A 23,623-nucleotide genomic window follows, 5' to 3' on the forward strand; every position below is an offset into this window, starting at 1 on the left:
TTTATATTGTGATCTTTTTGATTACTTTGTCCTTTCTGCTATTTTCTTTTCAAGCCTTATAGCTGGTTTTGGTGTCACAATGTGCTGTTTTAATAGCACTTTAATTTACAATGTGGATATGAGTTTCAAAGCAAAAACAAGTTTTCTTAGAGCTAAAAACTGAATTAAACTGTTCTTTAATTTTCACACCACCTCTCACAATGAAAACATAATACAATAACAGATTTTTAAATCACCTTTGTATGTACTTCATTTATACTGACATCTTGCTGGCAGTTGAAATATAGTATTTACTATATTTTCATTTTAAAAAATTATAAAATTTTTCTGGACATATGTACACAAATATACTGTAGGTATATACACACATACATAGAAAACACTCGCCTCTATTAGACCATTTCTCTTCAGGTGAGGTTAATGGCAAAGGCTAGTCCTGCTAGCTGTTTGTATGGACACAACACACACTCTCTCTCACTCTCTCTCGCACGCACGCACGCACGCAAGCACACACACACACACACACACACACACACACACACACACACACACACACAACTTGTTTGACACAAGCGTCTCTAGCTTTAGGCCTGGCAATATTCTACTCACAGTCTCCACAAACTCCTGAACTCTTCTTTTAAAACTTTATCCAGGATGTTTGACCAAACCAGCATCACCATTAACAGGTCTTTGCATCCAAGTCTTCACTTCCACTCGGCTGCTATTCTGCTCCACCATACAAATGCCTTGCTTAAAGGCACCTTGGCAGTAGTTTCTGAGCTGGTCCTAGTTTGGACCCACCACTATTCCAATCACACGCTGCTTCACCACACGCTGGCACTCAGCAGGAGCAGGACCTCGTTTTGGCCTTTACCGCAAACGGGGCAACAATGTTAAGAGCGACTCCGTTGCAGAGGAGCAGGGCACTTTGGGTTATTTTTTTCTGTCTAAAATTCCTTACTGTCCCTGAACAGGTCAATGCGCAGGGAGAGTTCCTTGAAAGACGGACGCAAGCCGGGGTCGTTGTCCCAGCACTCCTCCATGATCTCGCGTATCTGAGAGAAAGAGCAGGAGGCAACAGAAAATAGAAGTCTTTTTTTAAAAAACATACAAAACATGGGACAAAGAAGGAATGACATGCAACAAGTGCCCCCTTATTGGGAGTGAAAACCCTGTTTTTTTTGCAGTTATTGCCTTAACCATTTGTCTACTGGGGCAGACAGTCTGAGAATTTCTTGCAAAATAATTGTCAAACAGGTTGAGCTGCAGTTGCTTGAATTGCAACCCAGTCTTCTTTTTTTGTCCAAAATGTTTAGAGAGTTATTTCACTAAGAAGCAGCAAAGAAAATGTAGTAATGCAAAAAAAAAAAAAAGTGGAAATATACGGGAGCAATGTCCTTTGCGAAATCTTCCATGACATAGAGAAGGTAACGTTAACAAAGATACACAACAGCAATGGTGAGACCTACAGCAGAGTGCAGTTTAATAGCCACACAGTATTATTTAACAACTCAGGTAGCTGCTGTGCCAAATGCAAGGAAGGAGCGGAGAGTGCTGACAGCCAGGGAGAGACGCAAAGGAGCAAACACGTCTTTCCATTTTGTCTTGTTTTGGGAAATTTTGCAACAAATAGAACATTAGCTGGCAGAAAAGTTCAACCCGATTGAAGTGGTTCAGTGTGTGCTGCAACACAATGTCATCGGTCGAGGCCCTATGTTGGCTAATAAAATACTGTAAAAACTTAGCCTACTAATTTATATTTAATTAGGTGTCAGGTTATTTATCAGCGACCATGCACATCATGTTTTACATAGGGAGTAATGCAACAAATATCATGTAAACAGGGTATGTAACTTAAGCTTATTTAGCCCCCTGTCCCTGTTAAGACTTTTTAGGTTTAGGAAATTTAGGTTATAAAACAACAAACATAAAGGGTGAAGAAAAGTAATTTTATAAATATCACATAGGTGCAAAGCTTAAAAAACAACAACAACAAAAAAAAAAAACAGTGTTCATGAAGACAAAATAAAACCTACAAATTATCTCCATGCCACAAAAGTTTAATAAACACAAAGTTTCGATCCTACAATCCTATCGAAATGTGGCCCATATTCAACTTTTGTGGCATTAAATAAGTGCGCGGGCATTACTTTCTCTTCATAAAACAACTAAACAGTTAAATAAAACAGAACAGATAAAATAGATTGCATGTGCATGTGTCTATGTATTGAACATGATCAGGTGTGTGTTTGTGTGTGTAAGTATATCATGTATACAGTGTGTAAGTGTATATACGTATATGAGACAAGAGGATCCAGTCAGTCAGAGAGGAAACAGCAGTGTATGCTCCTACCTCAGCGGGACACCCGAGAGGTTGAGGCAGCCTGCTGCCTGATTTGAGGAGCTCGATGAGGTGATAAACAATCAGCTGTCCCTGTTTGTCATTCCCCATCATGGACATAAAAACCTGAAAATAGTCACAGCCAAGACAAAAACAGATTTGAAATCCATTTGATTTACAGAAAATAAGGAGAAGGACAATATAATATAGATTCCTCCAAATGTGAACAGATAAATGTACAGCACATGATGTCTGAACAACTTGGGCAATAAATGTTACAAATGTGGAGCAAACTGAGCAGGGAAATGTTATTAGTGTCAACACGGCAACCTACAGTACGACCTTATTAACTGAGTCAGAGGATCTACTTTGTCAGGTGTAGCATAAACAGTTAAAGATCTCTCAAAATGAAATGATGTTTCGTTGTTATCACTGTGCACAAATCACACTGGACTTCTTGTGAGTGTTATCACTTACTGCAGGAGGGCTGGAGTTCTTGTCACTGTGGGTGAAGAGTTCATAGAGCACCACCCCAAAACTCCAGACATCTGACGCCACTGAGAATTTACTCTCCGTCAACGACTCAGGAGCGTACCTACAAAATAGCACATACTGTGACTGTCTGTCCTGTTGTGCTCCTCTGAGGAAAGAAAGTATCACGGGATAAACAATTCAAAATGAGAATAATAGTACAAGTATTCCTCATTTTGATTACTTTAGCTACAACGGGAAATGTATCAAACCTTAAAAATTGATTTCTTAAATAAAATCACACCTGTTTAGCAGGAGCCTCGTGAGGAGACCTCTGCTAAGGAAGAAACAAAATTACCAAAAAGGATAAAAAATAACAGTGTTAAGTCTGACCAGAATATGGGACTCTCTCCTGGCTCTTTGACCATGTAGTACTCTTTGTCCTGAGGCAAAACTTTCGTGAGGCCGAAATCTCCGATCTTGACCCTCAGCTCACTCTCCACGAGGATATTCCGTGTTGCCAGGTCTCTGTGGATATACCGCTTACTAGATAGGTACTCCATTCCCTGTAAACACACGTACGAAAAACAACATACTTTTGGATCTGTGGCACCGGTGATCAGCGGTGACGAACCTGGACAAACAGAGGTACCTTGCAGATCTGAGAAGTGTAATGCACGAGCTTCTTGTGGTCGATCCTCTCCTTGTTTTTCATGAGGTAATCTCGCAGACTTCCAAAGGGCAGATATTCCATGATGAGGCGGAGATTTCGTCGTCCTAAAGAAATTATAAAATTATACTTGATATATGTAGCTTGTTTATCATTAAATAGGCATGGATTTTTATGTTCAATACTTCCCCTTTATAGTAAGTATAGCTACACTAAATGCACCAAAAACCAAGGTCTTGTTCTGCTTGTTACGAGAAGTGGTAAAAAAATACAAATAAACATGCAGTATCTTACAGTATACAGACATCGTAATGTAGTTGAAGGGGGACATGTGCAAGTTTTTTTTTGTTTGTAAATTCTTAATTTTCTCCTCCCAAATCAGGAAACGTTTTCAGTTCTGGATCATCAGAAGAACGAAGGTCAGCTGTACCTGCACTGTAGCAAACGCCTTTGTACTTGACGATGTTTTCATGCTGCAGAGATTTCAGGATCTCTATCTCTCGCTCAAAGTCTCGTATGTGCTCTGCGGTGCTGTGCTGGAGTTTCTTCACAGCCACGACTTCTCCGGTGTTGTCTTGAAGAGGGTCATATCGACACATCTCCACGCTGCCAAAATTTCCCTTGAAAAGAAGACCAACATAAATAAGATGTCATTTTTTTACTTATAGTTTGATTTTATACTTTGTTTCTTACTTTAAGAGAGAACAAACAGCGAGGTAAAGACCAGTGTGAGCTTCAATGCAAGTTAATCAAAATTAAAGCGCATCACACAACTCTTTTCCAGTGTATCAGCCGAAAATGTCTGGTGAACAAAGCATGGTGTAGAGGAGAAGAGGAGAAGAGTGCTTTGTCTTTTGATGGACTAAAGTTACTATATCTGCAAATTTGTAAAAGGCTGACAAACTGCTACATTACTAGCAATAAAATGACATAACATTAGACACAAAAGAGAGACAAAAATCTACACTGTGCACTATAAAATATGATAATCCACTCAAAATATATAAGTAAAGAAACCATAATACCACTTTAATAAAGAAAATGATCAACCTGACTTCACTGAAATCGGATTGACCTTAAAAGATACATCATCACAATCTGGCACAAACTCAGCCTGGGTTTAGGGTTCATTCCCAAAATTGCATGTTAAAAATATATTAAACTCAAGAATTTCTGATATAAAGCATCTTGCAATGGAAGTGACATTTTGAAAAACACTACATTTCATGGCAAGTTATATACTGCAATGTGTTTCTGTTAGAAAATCTCACTTCAAAGTGTCAAAACAAAGTATTTTTTAGCTCTTCCAGGACCATGTAGGTCTGATTCAAGAGTACAAGTCATGAAAACATATGTCAAACAAAAACTTACTGCAAGAGGAAAAGGGGCCACAAGTTGGAGCATATTAATATGCATTGATTTCCTCACAAAAAGCACAGTTTCCACACTTCTTCATACCTTGCCAAGCTGCTGTAGGAATATGAGGTGTCTTTCTTCAAACTGAGCTGGCTCCTGGCTCTCAAAACCGCCTGTCGACCATCCAGAGCCCACCGTCCTGTTTGGCAGGATGTCACTGTCCACGATCAGCTCATAGTCTGAGGACAAAAAGACAAAAATCAGGTACATTCAACAGATAAATGGACAGAAATCAAGTTAATCAACATCTACAAGCTAAGCTAATAGTGTTTTGGACCAATATCTGCAATAATCACAGAAATTAAATTGATACTGATTTTCTCATCTAACTTTCAGTAGGAAAACATTCCCTAAATGCTGAAGATTTCCTTGAACACCATCCCAACAGACATGCTTCTGAATACACGATGATAAATATGAGATTCCTCACTGGTGTCACCTAGATTTGATGCCTCATTGATGTCATTAGCTGCATATAGACCAACCTGGTGTGAAGAGGCTGTGGAGGTCACGGATAACAGCACGAAATGAGGGCCTGAACGTGGGCTCGTAGTCCATGCAGCTGGTTATCAGATTAGCCAGCTCAGTCCACTTTGGTGCAGGAAGTTGGTGGTGGTCTTCGTAGAACAGGGTTTTCTGTCAGACGACATTAAGAGTTAGCATGTAGAGTTGGGTCATGATATAAAGTCTAAATACAATACAGTCTATTTTTGGTACAAAAAAATCAGGGCTTCAGTGCACAGAAATGTTTGACGCTTAGAAACTGACTACTAGTACTACCACCTACTGCATTTTGGGCTATCTCTTATTTGTTGTCCTTTTTTGAAATGGCGTTAAAGATGAACCTTTATTAATCCCAGATGGAGAAATTCAGTAAAACAGTCGTGAACAGTCTCCGTACACAATCTAGTTATCTGTTTCAGAAATAATCTCCATCCATTCAAACACGCCTGAGAATGCAAATCACATAACCATTATATTTTGATTGTTTTCGTCTGAACAATATTGCTAGGTGGACTTATACTTTGATAATAGTACTAAAAGTTTTCTTTCCTTTCATTTTGTAATGATTTTGGAGTTGCATTTGTTTAAATGTACTTTTTACACTTTACACGCATGCGCATACCTGTTGCAGAAACAAACACAAGTATCAGTAACATTTTGGCTTTACACATTGTGCTGAATGAGACCAAATCATCACACACACATGAATGCCTGTTTTATCATTTTCTGCCTGTCCAGACTAAAGGCCTTTGCACACTGAGTCCATTGAAAAAAGCCCTGTCATACAGACACCTGGCACACAGAGTCCAATGCATTGTATAGTTTTTGTCATTGTAAATACTTGCAATATGCAGACACTTTTACTGCCTTACTTGTCTCCACTGGAGTTACCTCCCTGGCTCTCACTGTCTCCGTGTGTCTCTCTTTTGTCTCCCTATGTCTCTCATTTGCCTCCACACTGTCGCTCTCTCTGTCTGCGTTCGATCTTCATCCTGTCACATCCTCCTCCTCGTCATCATTATCCACCTGAATATTACTGTCTGAACTGCTGAAAGTGAGCTATCTGAGTTCTGATGTGATACTGTGTGCTCCATTGCTCTCTTGTTGCAGATATACAGTATGTGTCCTGCAGGTCTTTCTGTATTTTCTTCACTGTTTCTTGATCCAAACTCTCTTTAAAAGCTTATTAAGGATGCAAAAAAATGCAGACAATTGAACTTGTTCTGCGAAATTTAATGACAGAAGCAAGTTTGTCTGAATGCTTCTTGCATTTAGTCTGAATGCACTGTTTATTGAAACTGAAATTACTGACAGGTGGAAAAAAAGAAAAGAAAATCACATACCGTGACATACTTAGAAAGAGTCTATATTTCAGTTCACAGCAGCCAGCCCTACCTTAGAGTTGTCCAGTGTTGCTAAAGGTTTCTCCCCACCGCTGCAGATCTCCCACAGTGTGGTGCCAAAACTCCACTTGTCTGCAGCCAGGCTCAGGTTGGCAGGGTCCTCAACGCACTCAGGGGGCACCCAGGGGATCCTCTCGATCAGGACTGATCACACACAAGTACATTTAAGACACAGACTGTTAGTGCTTTAATAGTAAAGGAAGGGTTTACTGACATTTTCAGGCAAAACTTCAGTTGATTCTGTTTGATTTTATGCAATGATTAAATACATTGCAGAAACCATTCCTGCATTACAAATTGTTTTTTTATTTTAGCAGCTAGTGTCTTACCTTATTTGACCTGTATTCTCTGTAATAAAGTAAGCACCAAAATTAAGCAACCATATGCAATGTGGATTTAAGAAGGTACCATCACAACCGTGTCAGACAGTTGCCCCCTGCTGATTAAAGAGGTATATTACAATTAAGCTGAGGATGGACATAAACTCACTTTCTTTGGGCAGGACGGTGATGCTGATGCCAGGGTCACTCAGTTTGATGAAGGGGGGGTTTCCAGCCCGCCGGTCTTCCTCTCTGATCAGAAGAACATTTTTAGCACAGACATTCCCGTGGACAAGATGCTTTTCTTCCTGCAGGGGCAGAAAATGAGAGATTAATCAGTTTTTTACCAACACGGAGAACATCATCTACAGTTTCTTTTCACGATTTGCTGTTAGTTTATTTTACAATGATATGAACACCAAATTAGATGTGAGCAATAACTTGGCTTTAAATCTAGTGACACACACAGACTCCTACCAGGAAGTTCATAGCCCAGGCCAGCTGCTTAGCCACCTCCAGCTTCCACAGGATGTTTATCGAGTTCTTGTTCTTCTTCAGGTAGATGTCCAGCGAACCAAACTTCACATACTCCTGCACCATGATGTCTAAAAGAAACAGTTTCTTTCAACTGAGATTAAAAATCATTACAGGGCTTTGCAGTTAGAGCCCAATTCTTAAACATATCCATTTAACTCTACATAATGTTATTACCGTTAAGATCCACTTTGAAAATGGTGTTAACCAAATTCACAGAGAGCAGGAATTAAGGGGCTTTCTCAAGGACAGCTGAGAATCTGACAATATCATTCACATCATCTACCACTGATGTGAGGCATCACTTTGTGTATTTATACTTCTATTTGGCGCACCCATTGTCATTCATATTGGTGACTTTGTTTTGGTAACGTATTGCAACATTAGTCCATACTTGTTTTTAGTATTTTTCACTTAGTTAAGAAAACGAGTGAAGGCAGAAAAATGTTGTAGTATGCTTGGTAACATTATCTGAAGTTAATTTTTTGATTCATAGGCAAAGGGGACAGGTAGATGGAAATTCACCAGCCAAAATAATGAATTACCTTTCTGTGTCACACTAACCCTAGCCCTGCTTCAGTGCACTTAATTGAGATAAAAGAAAAACTATTTTAATTTATTCATCAACAGTTAATCAGTTAAAGTCTGAATACAACTCAACAATCTCTAAATTCTACTTAAGTATTTGCTATTAAATGTAACTAAGGATCAAAGATAAAAGTAAATTTGCATGTTTTGTAAAGTCATCTGATGCTTAATCATTTAATTCAACTTAAAGCTCCTCCTCAGACTCCTCACTCTCTACCTAAATCACTCCCTTCTTTGCACCTGATAGAGTCAGACCTTTGGCAACGGATAGTTTAATAGAGTAGCTGATGTCACATATGTAAAGTAGGAGAGCTAGAGACGATCAGCTTCATGGCTTTGTTTAGACTTGAATAAAAACACATCAGGTAGTGTGTGTGTGTGTGTGTGTGTGCGTGCGTGTCAAACTCTTGACACAGATAGCAGAAGACTGGAGCATTGCACCTGTAAATAAAACCAAATGCAGTAGAGACTCTCAGCAGTTTTTGACAATGTGACTATTTTGGTAAAAACATGCCAGTGTGGCAGAACGCCTTCCAAAATTTACTTGCCAAACTGAAAATATACCCGCATTTGGCGCTTGGTCTGTGTTCATTTCAGACCCGGTTCAGTTGATTATATTTTCAAGAGTGGCACCTCTGAAAACTCTACGAAAGATTTCTTACTGTAAAACAAACACTGGGGGGGGGGGGGGAATTCTTGGGGTTTCAGACAGCTGTAAAATGCTCTGTTGTAATTAGACTGGAAATTGTGTATAACTCTACAGGTGCAAGGCCATTTCTAAGTGGCCATTTTTTCAAAGTTTTGAGATTTGTCATTTCTTTACAAATCATACTGGAAATTCCAGTGAATTAATGTTAATTCTGATAATAAAAACAGAATGCAACACAGGCATGTGAATGAGAACCTAAAAAGACACCTAGAGTAGCAGCAGGGGTCCTCTGAGTTGAAGAGAGAGCAGAGCCCGTTAAAAGTTTCTGGGGCAGAGTATTGTAATCCCCCTAAGAATAGCCCACCATGCCTTTGGTTTAAGCACTACTCTGAGCCTCGAGCTCATAGACTTCAGTCAAGATTATAGCAAAGTGTGCTGGACTCTTGACTTATTAGATCGTAACGACATAAGCTCACAATGTTCGTCACACGAATGGGTACTAGAGCTCTCTCTTGTTCCTTCTCACTGTAAGGACAAACGAGGACACACAGTGTTGCCTATAGCACAACAAGTTGAGAACGCATATCCAAAGCTGACTTACTCTCTTCTCCACAGACACAAACGCCATAGTTTAGGATCAGATGTTTATGGGACAGCTGGCTCATCATGCTGGCAGCTTCAAAGAAAGACTGCAGGACAAGAGAAGATAGAAAAACAAATTATTTGTGTTTTATTAACAGAACAAAAGGATGTGCACATCTTTAAAAGCCACAGACCTCAGAGTAGTTCCTGTGGGCCTGGTCCAGGACTTTCATGACAACTTCAGTTTGGTGGAGTCCATAATCTCCCAGCTCCTTTCGGACCCCTTTGAAGATCTTTGTAAAAGTTCCTTGACCTAAACTCTCCATCTGACAGGAAGAACATTATTGCAAACATTAGGTGCTAACCCTTAACAAGTGATTGTTTTTTTTAAATTTAATTGAGAGCATTAAGATAAAATCCACGACTGTGGTTTAGTAATTTAGTAACACAACAGAAATAGGGAATTTCAATACATTTCATGCACAGAATTATTGGTTAGATGAGCAAATGCAGATATATGATAGTCCCTAAAATGCAAACTAAGCTTACAAATTCCAGATCTTCTTTCCTGATCTTGTGAAACACCATCTGACTGATGTTATGTCGATGTAGAGACGGAGACAGAGGCACTTCGGAGCCCTTGTTGTTCCTGCACACGAGGAGGCAGGACTTTTCTGTTAGTGGGGAGAAAAGACAAAATGTTGTAGAAAAACCTTTATAGTTTCCTAAACTGAAAGAGATCAAAACTTACAAGACGAAATGACAGAAAAACTTGAGAAACAATTATGTGAGTCAGAGATGGAGTGTGTGACATGTTGAAACTCTGCATTTCTTCATCAACAATTTCTGTGAAAAATGACACTATTTCATTTCCAGCTCAGACAAGTTCTGGTTTGATTTCAAAGAAGGACTGAGACACTTTTGAGTGATTCAGCATAGATGTGATAAAGATGTCCAGTCAGCTAAACTAACAACTTGTGTGCTTATAAATGACAGGATAAACAGTGATAATGAGGGGTGTTTTCTTATTATGAATACTGAACATTTTCCATCCATCATGTCTTCTACTCTTCTATACCTGCAATATTGTTTGCTGCCACATCTGTGTGTACACCTCAAAAAGTAATCTCTGGGAAACTTGTCTATATTAATACATATTGCCTACTTTAATTTTAATACCTATCAGTACATAACGAGTTTGATTTTTACATTTCACATTAGACAGTAGCACATACAGTCTTTGCTGATGTTTACTGATCTTTTAAAATATAATGAATCCAGTCTGCTAGTTTTACCTTTGGATTTCGGTGGACAGCACTTGCTGAACTGGAAAATGACGCTGTCAGAGCGCACAGTTTCCTTTTGGTAACAGCTGAGAAGCTCCTGCAAGCTGCTGAAGTTTCTTTTGGTTCCACTGAGGTTGAACTCCCCGCTGGCAGACCTGGTGATCTGACAGTGTTTGTATTCTACAGCGTTATACACCTGAAGCAGCAGACACAGAGAGGATGCACACAATAAGTTTCAGTCATGGAATCAACATTTAGATGACAACAAGTAAGATTCTGAGTGTGACACTAGTCCAGGTGGATTTGGCTCTGTAATGAAAACACACGGGGTGGGAAATCAGCGGTGATATGTGTTGCAAAAAGCTGACTTTTTTTGTCTTGGCTGGCTGTCGGTGTCAGTTAAATGAGGAGGCTGTGTTTTTGGGAACAGTGATATTATCAGTCTGAGCATGGCTGTAGTCTTGTTTACTTATTCTTAGATCAGATATTCTATGATTTAAATGATAATTTTGACTGTTTTTATTTTAGTTAGGCCAAGTTCTTCTGTGTGTCACAACAATAATAAGTCACAATGATGTAAGAGAAACTTGGTTCGATTTTGGGGAGAAAAAAAAAGAAAAAAGTGTTTAAATTAGCAAAAACAACAAAGTGAGGTCCTGAAAAATGTTTTGGTGTTGCTTCTGAAACTGAGGAACTGTACTGGCACCAATAAGTACACATTTCCAACAATACCCAGTCTAAGTCCCACATACCAAGAGCTCAACAGAACAAAGACACACACAGCTGATAAAATAAAAAGTCCAGGCCAAATGCCTTTATAATGGATTTGGATGACACACAACAGGAATTTTTTTTTTACCGTGTTTCAGTTTCTACTCTCCTCTAAGATAGAAATATGCTACCACAGGTGAGAGTTACCTACCTCAACAGGGAAAGTAAGAAAATATTTGTTGAAGTCTTTGGGGCTACATCTCAAAATGTACAGTCCTCGTTTGTTTCCACACCTCTGAAGCCGGTTGATGGCAAACTCCATTCTGCAAAAACAAAATGAAAAACAGTCACAGCAGGTTATTTATCTGCATCTCTGCAGACGAATACAGCCATATCTCTTAGGACATGTCACGGATACAAACCACCTGAGGAATGCTGATAAATTTTGGCAGCAATTTTGAAACACATAAATGATGTACAATATACTGCAAATTTGCTACTGTGCCAATTTAAACTTTTTTTTTTGGTCTGGCTAATCACGAGGGACTGTTGATTTGTGTTTACAAATCTGAGGCAGTACAAGCAACAAAAATCAGCAAAACAAGTAATTCCTATCATGTACTGTAGTTTGATTGTCTGCCTTTAAATTAATTAAAATTTACCACCCTTATTAAAGCTGTTGCTAAAATATAGGGGAAGCTTTGTTAGTGTTAACTTACGAGATGGGACCGTGGCAATGTGAAGTGATGGCCTCCACGAGCCGAGGAGGAGCTACTTCTTTGCAGAGGTAGTGATGTGCGTCTGTAGTCAGCCGATAGTAGCCATCGATAAGAGACACAAAGGAGAGAGCCTCGGACAGGCTGGGGAACTCCACCTCCTGTGATACACAAAGAGCACTTTCAGACATGATGCGTAAACTTCCACCATTTTCCATCTACCTCCAAACTGTGTGCTATATTTCTCGTTGCTTTGAAAGTAGGGTAGGAATCAATGTAACTCTAAATTTTGCTTATGTCCGCCAAGTTTTTCTACTTTTACATATGGTACTTATTCATACGGTGATCAAAAGAACAGTTTATCTGCCTGATTTCAACAATGTAGAACCAGATGTCCAACAAGTGAAATTACCAGATTTTTGCCATCTTGTTTGTTGATGGTGACCACCCGGCTCTCCGCAGCCACCTCCTTGCTGGCCTGTTTGATGCTGATGTCAGTGACATCAGGGAAGTCACACAAGGTCTGCAGCTTCTTGGAGAACAGCAGAATTAAAAAAAGATTATATTATAAGTAATGCCTCCAAAGGGAAGAAACCAGCAATGAATTTATCCCAGTAACAAGTATTGTCGCTTTTTAAGACACACATAGACGAAAAATTCAGTTAGGGGACATATTCCTGTATTAAAATAAACACAGTTTGTGTAGATTATTTTAAAATCAAATAATTTTGAGGGCCATTTTTGGGTTTCCAGACATTATGACCTTTGCAGTTTTTTGTGTTGGTAATTTGGAAATCAAAGGCTATCTGTGAAAGTCAGCTAAATGTCCAATATGTAATACACATCACGACAAAAGAAAAATTAAGCACTCATGAAACCAACCTGATCAGAATCTTTTAGTTTCTCTCGACACCACTGGATGCCGCTGTCCGCTGCCACCAGGATGACGAGCTGTCCGCTGGATGGTTCCCTGACCTGGAAGGTCTCTGTGTAGAAAGCCCTCTCCAGGGACTCCATGCTGATGAGGTACTTGAGCTTGAGGTCGCGCGCTGTGGTCCGACACTGACTGAACTGCTGGATGAAGTGCTTGAAGCGGAAGCGGATTCGCTTGCGTGTCAAGAAGTTGCAGTCCTGTATCTGAGCTCTCATGTCCTTTGGCAAGAAGGACTTGTAGCTAGAAGTAAGCAAGAGGAAAACATTATTTTTTTAAGTCCATACATCCATCCATTTTCTTCCACTTATCTGGAGTCGGGTCGCGGGGGCAGCAGACTAAGCAGGGAAGCCCAGACTTCCCTCTCCCCGGCCACTTCGTCCTGCTATTCCCGGGGGATCCCGAGGCGTTTCCAGGCCAGCTGAGAGACATAGTCTCTCCAGCGTGTCCTGGGTCTTCCCCGGGGCCTCTTACCATTGGGACGTGCCCTGAACACCTCACCAGGGAAGCCAACTAATCTGGCTCTTCTCAACACGGAGGAGCAGCGGCTCTACTCCGAGCTCCTCCCGGATGACCGAGCTTCTCACCCTATCTCTAAGGGTGAGAAGGGTGAGGGTTTTTTCGGTCACTACCCAAAGCTCGTGATCACAGGTGAGGGTAGGAACGAAGATCGACCGGTAAATCAAATTTTTTATGTATCAGCATAAATTCTATTGTTTTAAATTTTTGTATCACTCATGCACTTCGTATTTTGGCTGGAGACAGTGATTTTTCTTTGAAATATGTAATTATTATAATATTAAAGGAACATTTTGCAGGAATTGTCGGTTACTGTTTGTAAAGAAATTTTGAAATCACTATGCTGGAATTAATTCCAACTAAGAATTATGTCAGTCAAACCGGATTTGGCGGTATAATCCCAATATTCGACTTTTTGTTCCTTTTTTTCTATACAAAATTTGGGAGTCTGAGCAGGGTTAACGGGATGTTCTGGCTGACAGTGATGGTCATGCAATATAGTAAACCAGCCAAGGTAGCCCTCTGAGCTAACGTGAGCTAACTATGGATCACAAATGAGCAGCAACATTTTTTGCCATCACTACATATCAAACAAAAGCCAGAACCTGTGTCGTACTGAGTTAGTGTGAACTGTGAATTCACCACTTCTAGGCAGAAAACAAAAAACAATGTTATCTCGAGGCCTGAGCGGGCGAAGCTTTTCTTCCTCCTGGACTTACTCCTTACCCTGTATCAGCAGCTGCCGGAGAACAGTGTGAAAGCAAGTAACGCTCACTCTGCAGCTAAATCCAGGAAAAAGAAACCTGCACAATCACTGACCCAAATCAAACAAAAAACAAACGCCTAAGTTGACGAATCCCTGTCGACTAACGGTTCTACGACTGATGATTCGAATCTATCAGGGGTAAGCCCAAATTTTCCTCAAAGTAAGCTGTCTAAAAAGCAATTTCTTGTTAACAGTGATGAAAATTAGATTTTGTTTTGGCACCAGTTGCACCAACAAATCAATTAGTGCTTAGTTGTTGATTATTTCATAGAACTCCCCAAGAATCAAAAGCAGCTTTTGTTTTTCACTTGTACCTTATCGTGTGGTAGATGTCCAGCGGTGACGTCTGTCTCTCTTTGGCTGTTCTTGTCATATCGAGCACAGCCATACCGAGGCACTCTTCTTGAGTCTCATGGGAGTCAGGGATCTTCACAAAGCCGTTGACAAAGTCGTTCCTCCACTGCACACAGAGAGTAGTTTGTTTTACTGTTGAGACACGCTTCCCCTCTGAAGTCATAACAGCCTCACTTTATCACAAACATAGCTGTAGATTAGACTGTGAGGAATTCAACATATCCTTCACACAGCAAAACACAACATCTGTCCAGAGTTAATATAAGTATGTCTCATGGCTTAATGGCTGCATACACACAGCATGCGACACCCTCAGATGACCCGCCGTAGCTGTGCTTCCCTTCTCTCTTTCAGGCTTGTCCCGTGCCACCAGGGCAGATTTCCACAAGCATAATTCCACATAATCCTTTAGTTCACTCAGGGTTCAGCTCCACTCACAATACTGGCTCCAGTTACCTGGATTCACCTACAGTATACACACCTCCTTGCTATTTCAGTGTGGTTTGTACAAATCCTGTCTTGACTGAGGGTCCAAAGTGAAAGGTTTTTTTTTTTTTTGGGGACATTGTAAATGTCCAGAAATGCATTCATTGCATAGTTTTTGTTTTGTATTTATACCCTACCTCAGAAATATTAAGGGATTCTTTAATTTGATACAGAAAAGTATTCTGTATATTTTTTGTTCAAAATAATTAATAACATATTTTTCAGTCATTATTTTATCTGTAATCTCATTTTGTATGTAAAAAATAATCGTGAGAAAATCGTATTGTGAACCCAGTAAATAGTCACATCTCTAGCCATGACTAAAAAATTCACAGTAACAATATTATGATAAATAATATGTTAAGTGCACTCAGTTCTGCCTTTCTGCTGCTTTCAGTATAATCATAAAACATACAACAAATTGCTTGTTGAATTTTATAAAGTGGAAAAAAGATTTTAAAGTGCAACTTTCTTCTGATATTCTCTTGCAAATTATTACCCTAATGCAATAACGTAGTCTTTTGCAACATCTTTCTCACACAAGTGGACATTGCAATGACAATTAAAAAATATATGTATCATACAGATCTGCTTACGATGCCCAGCTATTTTAAGAAATTACTTTTGTCATTATAAAAAAAAAAAGGCAGGACAAAATGTGGCCGATTTTTAATTTTTGATTTTACCTCTTCTGTAGGAGATAATGGGCTTAAGGAAGGCAGACAGAACAGACAAACATATTCTTGGTTGGGGTATTCCTCCCAAAAATGACAGTTGGATCAAATTATGACACTAGACCTGAGAATTGCCAAACTCATGAGGCTCTGGAGCAGCTTTCTGATTTGTAACATAAGTGATCAATCCTTAGAGGCAGCCTGACTTTCACCTTTTAATATGTATTAACCCCCTTTTTCTGTGGCTGCCTTAAATGTTTCAGACAAGGACAAAAACTCTCACATGACTGTTTTAACTGTATAGTCTGCTCAAATGTTGGTGCCACTTCTTTGCGCTGGCAGCCTTTGTTTTGACAGCACAGACTACAGTGTCTCAAACTGACTGAAATGTTTCAGTCATGAGCAAACACACATAAAGAACCTGTTTCATAGTTTACTTCTCCATCTTTATCAGTAATAAATATTTTTTTAAAAAAAGAAGAAATCTGAAGAAGTGACCAAACTAAAACAAAACTTATGTCAATCCACTTGTTGAGGATATGGGCTGATTGTCCTCTAATGTCTCATCTGCAATACCGGATAATTAAAACAGACTCTGAAATATCTTTGATAACCCAAAGTACATTTAAAAAGTATCATTTCAAACCAGTTTATGTAATAAAGATGGTCGCTGCATGCTGAAGTGCTCACCTGAGAGAAGAGGTAAGACATTACAAAGTCATCAAGGACCGGGCTTTCTGACCCCTTGGCAACCCCATATCGATATGCACGAGATGCCCCACCACTGTACCAGCCAGGGAAGTAGTACCTGTGGTCAACGGTAACAAAGAAGAATAAGTGAGTCAAGAAGTGAGGATATTTAAATTGCAATCTGGAAAAGATTTAAAGAGGCAATGCAGAAGCAACCTTATTCTGAAAAACACATCTTCAGAAGCAACTTCGTCAAGCTGGAAGATGTGGTTGGGTGAAAACCACAGGCGGTCGCGTTCTCGAAAGAGACCAAAGAGGTTGCAGTACAAAGGTGATATACCTAAAGCCGAGAATGAGAAAACACATTATGTTCTGTAAACGTGCACTAACTCACACATAACATGTTCTGTAAAACAGCACAGGTTAGCCATCCTGTGTTTTTAGCTTAATCCAAACTATTGCTTTGTGTTCATTTATATAAACTAAGTATAACTTAATGTTGTCACAATACTGGCATTTCTAACTTTAATAAAATACCTAAAAAATATTAATATTCAATACAGTTTTTGATATCAAGGGGAAAATTGACATTGATGGCATAAAATGCGATTTTTGTATTAAATGATAAATATAGTAAGGCTATAACTTGACAACAACTGCTTTTCTTTTCTTGGTTAAGAGCAGAGAACAATAGAATAGCAATCATAAAAATGATAAAAAGGCAGCTGGTACTGGTGAATTGATAGTGAAAAAAAGTTCCAAATACTCAGAATCAATATGTATTGACAACAGATATTATGGACAACAGTTTACAGTAAAAACTGTAAATTTAGGGTAAACTCAAGAGGAGTACATTACAGATTATAGCCTACTTTAGGACACACACTTGACAACTATCTGTTTCCATTACAAACACAGGTGACTGAAAGGTCAATAAAGATTGACTAAAATGTCAGTTGTGTTTGGTTTATCATCAAACACATGCGATTCCAACAACATGCAGGTTCGTCTGGCCTCCCCCTGCACGGCCCTGCTCTGCCTATTAGTTGCATCATACTTTTTGACTCTAAAATTTTACCTCTGGAAAAAACAAACAAAAAAAACAAAAAAAACACCAAGCAAAGCTACTATATTTCTATCCTTAAAGAGAATAAATGAAGATACACAAGTTGTAAATAAGGCATTGAGAATACTGAACAGGCCAACGATTTTTCTGCTGATAGGTTTAACTGTGGCCTCTTGATAACCTTATCTCGGGACCTATGCCCCGAGTTATAGCAAAACACGTGAATGGGGATGCATTATGCAGACTTGCACGGTTGGAGTACTCACTGCACGCCTTGGCTGCATCTATACACAGCTCCTCAGCCACATATTCTCCAGGAGGGTAGCTGAGGAAGCTGCAGTCGGCCGTCCCTTGGCTACTGTGGTAGAAATGAAGCTTCAGGACAGCAGCAGCAGCCGGCCTTGTGTCTGCAGATCCCCGATGGGCGGTCCCATTTTGGTGCACCGCAGGGCATGTCTCAGTCACAGTGTCCATGGCTGTAAAGGAGGCCATCGACAACATGCAACCTTTAATAAGATAAATGCAAAATGTCAGCAGAAGGAACACTGGCCTCTTTTTGGGGAAAAGTGTTATGAATTTAACATCGTGATCAGTGAAGTTACATGGTGTCCACTGTTGCATAAACTGTTATCGAATTCCATCATTACATAAAGCTGCATTGCAAAGGAACCATTGTCTGCAAAAGGGTTATAAAATCTGTAAATCTAATTCGGAAATAGGGCAACTCTAAGAGTTATAAAATATAACCAGAGATGTTTTACTGTAAATTGAGTATTAAGAATTTAGCCCTGTTGCATCACATTTAGGAATGCAGCTTATCAAGTTTCAAATGTTTAACTTTGTCGTTCCTAACAAAGGTTTAAATGGACATGGATCTGCATACAAGTCTTTCAGGGAGATATAAACATTTTCTACTCAACAGAGGCAAAGCAGAGTAATTTAAATCGGCTTGTCCAAACAGCTGCTATTTAGACACTGCTATTTCCCTTCTCTAAAAGACAGTATTATATCCAACTAAGGGTTGAATTGTGGCTGTTGTATTTCTCTCACATCTTAAACACATCGGCTACATTACTGCTGGGGTCCCATCCTCATTTTTATATGCAACTAACTTTTTTGCATAAAAAAAATAAAACAACATTTAAAAAAACTTTCATATATTATGCTATAGAAGAAAACCATATTTGCTCAATTTTTTCATGTTGCATCAGTGAATCAAAGTTGGTAAAATTAGGCTTGTTTGAACAGAAAAAATTCTACTGCAAATGAAAAAAAAAACATAATGTAGAAAAAGGAGCATGACTCTGACAAGGTTACTGAAGAGTATAAATTAAGAGAGAAATAAAAGAAAATTTTCCAAAGCAATTAGTATATACATAAGTAAGTCACATAAAAATACAGCACAACAATAAATCTGCATAAAGCAAGCTGTCCTCAAAATTGATTAATTGTAAACACTGTGAGGGACTCTGAAGAAGTACATGTTTCAATGGCTGATATGGGAGACACTGTGCAAATAAAAATAATTGCTTCACCAATTGCACCTTTAAGGCAGAAAGGTAAAAAAAAGAAATTGCTGCACCCTGATGTGCAAAGCTGTGGCCATAATCATTGTGAAAGGTACCTTCTCCAAATATTTACATGAGTGGATGATAAATACTCATGCCATTAACAGAACTCCATTTCATATTCATGACTAAATTTCTCTCTATTTGTAGATTTGTTTTCCTTTTGACATTTATGAATACCATCCACCTTAATTCCAACTTGTAAAACATGTAAACACAAGTGCCAAGAGTGAATATGATTATTCTGATTTCAATTTGATCATTTCATTAATTGTGCAGTTTCTAAAATGTCAGGACAAATTTAACAAACACTAATCACAGCTTCCAAAAGATGCAAAAAAGAGACTCAATTGACAACAAAATAAAACAAAGAAAAGCTACAATTTTCACATTTTAAGTAAATGAAAATACTGAAAGGTCAGCTTGTTAAGTGACTGAAACTATAAAACTGATCATCAAAATGGTTGTCAATTTTCTGTCAATAATAGTAGTGTTTCAGAACTTACAGGTGCACTGGTGATCAGAGAAATATTACACTTAAATATGCAGCCATCTGTTTGATGACATTTCCCACAACGACGGAGAAAAAGGGTATGGCCCCTTTGACATAAGTGGAATTGGTATATTCTCCCAACTTCTACAAAACAAACAAAGGGTGTCTGACAATATGCCTTATGTCATTGTACAATAAATGTCTCCAATTACGCTTACAATGCATTTTCTTAAGACTTTCAGGAGCACAAATAGGTGCATAATATTGTTTCAAACCAGGGCATTTACAAGACTGTGAATAAGTGTCACATCAAAAAATAAAAAAACACGCAACAGTTTCTGGACGATGTTTGTTGTTATAGCAAGTTCAGTGTTTACCTAAGGATTGCTATTTAAGTAGCACATTATACATCTACGGCTAAAATGGACATATTCAGTCAAATATCAGAAACTTAGCTGCAAAACAAACTCATTAAGGCCACTGCGTGCTATGTTAGCTAACGTTATAGCTTCAATAGATTAACTTAACGCTAGAGCCACCTCTGTGTGAGTTAGCTACCAACAAACATTATGCACATTTTCAGCAACTTAACCACCCAGCGTTTCAGGTCCATCTTAGTGCGCCTAAATAAACCAGATAAAACTGTCGTTGACTTATTAAAGAGTGTAAACACTTACTTTGGTAGAAGAGCCAGGCGTGCAGCTGGCTAGCTTGCTGCTAGCTTCTAGGCCAGCGCTGCAGCCAGGACGAGAGTTTGACACCTATGACCAGACCCTGCTGCTTCAGCTCTTTAAAATCAGACTACAGCCCAAAATAAACAAATTATTTTATGGCAGCGCTCCATCTGGAAACAATCACCCTTCCATGTCGAGCTCAGCTGGCTAACCTGCTACATAAACTCCCTCTCGTTAGCCCGACGTTACCCATCTCACTCCGGAGGAACTTCAGCCGTCTATCTTGTCAATCTTACAACTTAAGCTAAAGCTAGCTGAAACCGCGTCAGTTACTGGTCCGGTGACACGGGATTCATCTGCAGTCAATCATCGTCTTGTGCCAGAAACGGTGGCTTCAGCTGTACAGCGACAGTTACATTTATTGACATCTGAACGGCTTTAACTCGGACACGGCGGCTTGTGTGCCAGTGGCAGCTCGAGCCGAAGCCCCGAGTCAGTCAACAAACCAGCCTCTCCCACCATACTGATGCTGCGTTCAGGGGCCAGCGGAAATGTCACCGTCTCCCACACACCAACCGAAAAAATGCTGATTGTGTAAGTGATCCAAATATCAACAGTGAAATAATACGTGACCAGTGTTACAGTATCACTGAGAGCATTTACTCAAGTGCTGTTCTCAAGAGAAATTTTTAAAAGAAGACTTAAGATCTACCTTTTTAGTTTGGCTTTTGACTAAACTTTACCTATTTATCTATTGACTGTTGATTCATACATTTTAGACCGTTTAACTAGATGGTATATTATTTTTTAATACTTTTATCTATTATTATTTGTGCTATTATCCTTTTATTTACTCTACATTTTATAGTACTTCATTCATTTAACTTATTAATAATATATATATTTATGTTATCTTTGTATTTATAATAATAATAATAATAATAATAACACATTATTCATGAAGCGCTTTTAAAGGAACTCAAAGACATTGTACAGAGGGTAATGCAGCTAAAGTATAATAACATAGCACACAAATACACATTATAGGTTTTATCCTGCCTCTGGTGTTTCCTCACTTATGGCAGTGTTTCCTCAGTTACCGGTTTTTATGAGTACTTACATTAGTGCTATAATTAATTATAAAGTCTTGCTTTTTTACCCATGTGGTCATGTATGTGTATGTATGCATGTATGTGTGTGTGTGTGTGTGTGTGTGTGTGTGTGTGTGTTCGTGTGCAAAATTCATTGTGAGGTACATAATCATTGGAGTAGTACTTTCATTGGTATATCCAGGATACTATCATTATTATTAGTATTTTATATTACGAGGAAAATGCCCAAATACGTGAGATGACAGAGCAAAGATGATATTTTTGACTCTTTCTATATTTGACAATATACACACATAAAAAAAAGTAGTCATGCTAATTTTTTAAACTTATATGCAGGGAAATCCAGGCAAAATGGGGTTTGAAGTCTTCACAGCATTTTTAAAAGCCAGTGGTAAAAAAAAAAAAGTATTCAGGCTACAAACTGGGTTATGATTTTATAACCTCTCACTTGGAGACAACTTTTCTGTTATACAATAAATGTATAAACATAAATAGCCTAGTCTGAGGTTGTCATACATAATCAGAATAATCATGGATTATTTCCCTCTCATCAGAGCTCATTTTCTGGTTCTCACATATACATTTTTAACTTAAGTTTGAGCTATGCCTTGTTATACAACTTTGGGATTTTGGAGTTTACGAGGAGCCACTGAAGGCAACATCTTCACACTAAATTAGTCTCTTGGCTTGAGAACCACACGCCTACACTCAAAGACTGAAACTACAATTATACAATTAATCAGCAGTTGCACAGATTACTGCACAGTTATACAAGGGGGCACAAAGAACACAGTATCATAAAGCTTTTTAATAAGAAATTCAATGCAGTGAAATAGAATTGGAACATATTTTGATTAGTTAAGCTCATTATTTGTCTGAGAGTTATTTATTTTGTTTATTACAACACTTTTGGGCTGTTGATTGGGACATTGCTAGTTTTTCCTTTAATTTGTCACCCTCTCTTACCATTTTCAACAGTGATGACAGGGTAACAGTTCAGTTTATTGGTTTAATTTTGAAATTCTCTTTATATGATCAAAAACAAACTGGGGATTGTGAGTAGATTTTAGACCCATTTGTTGTCACGGTTGTTTTTTTTTCCGCATAATTATCATGCTTAGGATAAGGGGTTGTCTCAAAACCTCAGATACATGAACCTGAAAAATCAGTTTTCACAAAGTGTATATTTCTCATATATTAGACTGGCAGCAAAAAAAAAAAAAAACACTGCCTACGGACCTGAAACTACAATTTGTTACTTTGGAAAAAGGAACAACTTGGTAGATGGGTGGTGTTGCGGTTAGGGAAAGCCACGGTAAAGAAAAAAATAAGAGGAAGTATGCTGTGTGAGTGATATGGCATCGTTATGGTGTTTTCCCAAGCGTTACTGTTACCTTTCGCCCCCCAAAACTGGTCTGCCCATCAGAGTCTGGTTGTAGGCTCACTGTTCTTAGTAATTCCCCCATGACAAACCTGCAGGGAAAAATGAGAGATCATTGGGGACACTGAACATCTTCTCAACATTCAGCCACAGGAGCATCAGTCAGGTTAGTCGCTGATTTTGGGTGCTGGCCAGCTCATCCTAAAGGTGTTGGATAGAGCTGACATTAAGGCTCAGTGCAGGCCAGTCAGGTTCATCACATCCAATTGGGAAAACTGTTTATTTACTGACCTCATTTTCAGCACGAGGGAAATGTTTTGTTAAAACAGGAAGTGGGCCTCCCCAGACTGTTGGCACAACTGTTGGAAGCTAATCATGTCCTAGACCCTCAAAAGGGTGTTGCAAGAGGTTTTCTTTTTCAGACTTTCCTCTACTATCTACTTTTGTTTAGTTAATGTATGTTTTCAAGTCTCATTCTCTATTTATTTATTTATCTATAATTTATGTAGTTTTACTTTTAACTGTGCAATACTGAATAAACTGTACATGATGTGTGTAGTAAATCAACTGTGCAATACTCTGTCTTTTCTTACATATTGTATTCTTGATAGTACTATGCACATATTTTTACTCACTTCTTATATATCTTAGGGCAAGCATATGCATTTTGTCAGATTTTAAATACAAGATTGTCATGGCTGAAAGAGTTCAGGATTAG

At 38.7% G+C, this 23,623-nt stretch overlaps 1 protein-coding gene across 3 annotated transcripts; it reads right to left on the reverse strand.

The window, feature by feature from the left end:
* Positions 1–153: 153 nt before the first annotated feature.
* Positions 154–20,954, reverse strand: jak2b (Janus kinase 2b). Of its 3 annotated transcripts, none has more exons than XM_042487584.2 (24): positions 20,416–20,954; positions 17,944–18,153; positions 16,828–16,951; positions 16,612–16,729; positions 14,722–14,867; positions 13,074–13,365; positions 12,604–12,723; positions 12,195–12,352; positions 11,687–11,798; positions 10,774–10,960; positions 10,028–10,152; positions 9,673–9,804; positions 9,498–9,585; positions 7,603–7,730; positions 7,295–7,433; positions 6,798–6,949; positions 5,384–5,534; positions 4,941–5,077; positions 3,913–4,102; positions 3,465–3,589; positions 3,206–3,378; positions 2,819–2,936; positions 2,354–2,467; positions 154–1,055 (listed from the first exon to the last, which is right to left on the reverse strand). In XM_042487584.2, the coding sequence occupies exons 2-24, from the start codon at positions 18,149–18,151 to the stop codon at positions 948–950; spliced, it is 3,345 nt and encodes a 1,114-aa protein (XP_042343518.2). In that variant the 5' UTR covers positions 18,152–18,153; positions 20,416–20,954; the 3' UTR covers positions 154–947. The 3 variants fall into 3 exon arrangements, with proteins under 3 accessions (XP_042343518.2, XP_042343517.2, XP_042343516.2); XM_042487583.2 differs by having other exon boundaries at positions 12,604–12,720; positions 17,944–18,183; XM_042487582.2 differs by having other exon boundaries at positions 17,944–18,183.
* Between the last annotated feature and the right edge of the window lie 2,669 nt (positions 20,955–23,623).

Source organism: Plectropomus leopardus, chromosome 4, assembly GCF_026936395.1.
Source record: "Plectropomus leopardus strain MGB_pleo_1.0 chromosome 4, ASM2693639v1, whole genome shotgun sequence".
Taxonomy (NCBI): domain Eukaryota; kingdom Metazoa; phylum Chordata; class Actinopteri; order Perciformes; family Serranidae; genus Plectropomus; species Plectropomus leopardus.

Bases quoted from the DNA above. Each gene is read 5' to 3' on its own strand.
- jak2b (XM_042487582.2), bottom strand. From the start codon at position 18,178: ATGTTGTCGATGGCCTCCTTTACAGCCATGGACACTGTGACTGAGACA. The intron at 16,952-17,943 runs GTGAGTACTCCA...TCTCGGCTTTAG, and splicing joins AGATGCAGCCAAGGCGTGCA to GTATATCACCTTTGTACTGC. The intron at 7,731-9,497 runs GTAAGTCAGCTT...TGTTTCTTTTAG, and splicing joins TTGTGTCTGTGGAGAAGAGA to ACATCATGGTGCAGGAGTAT.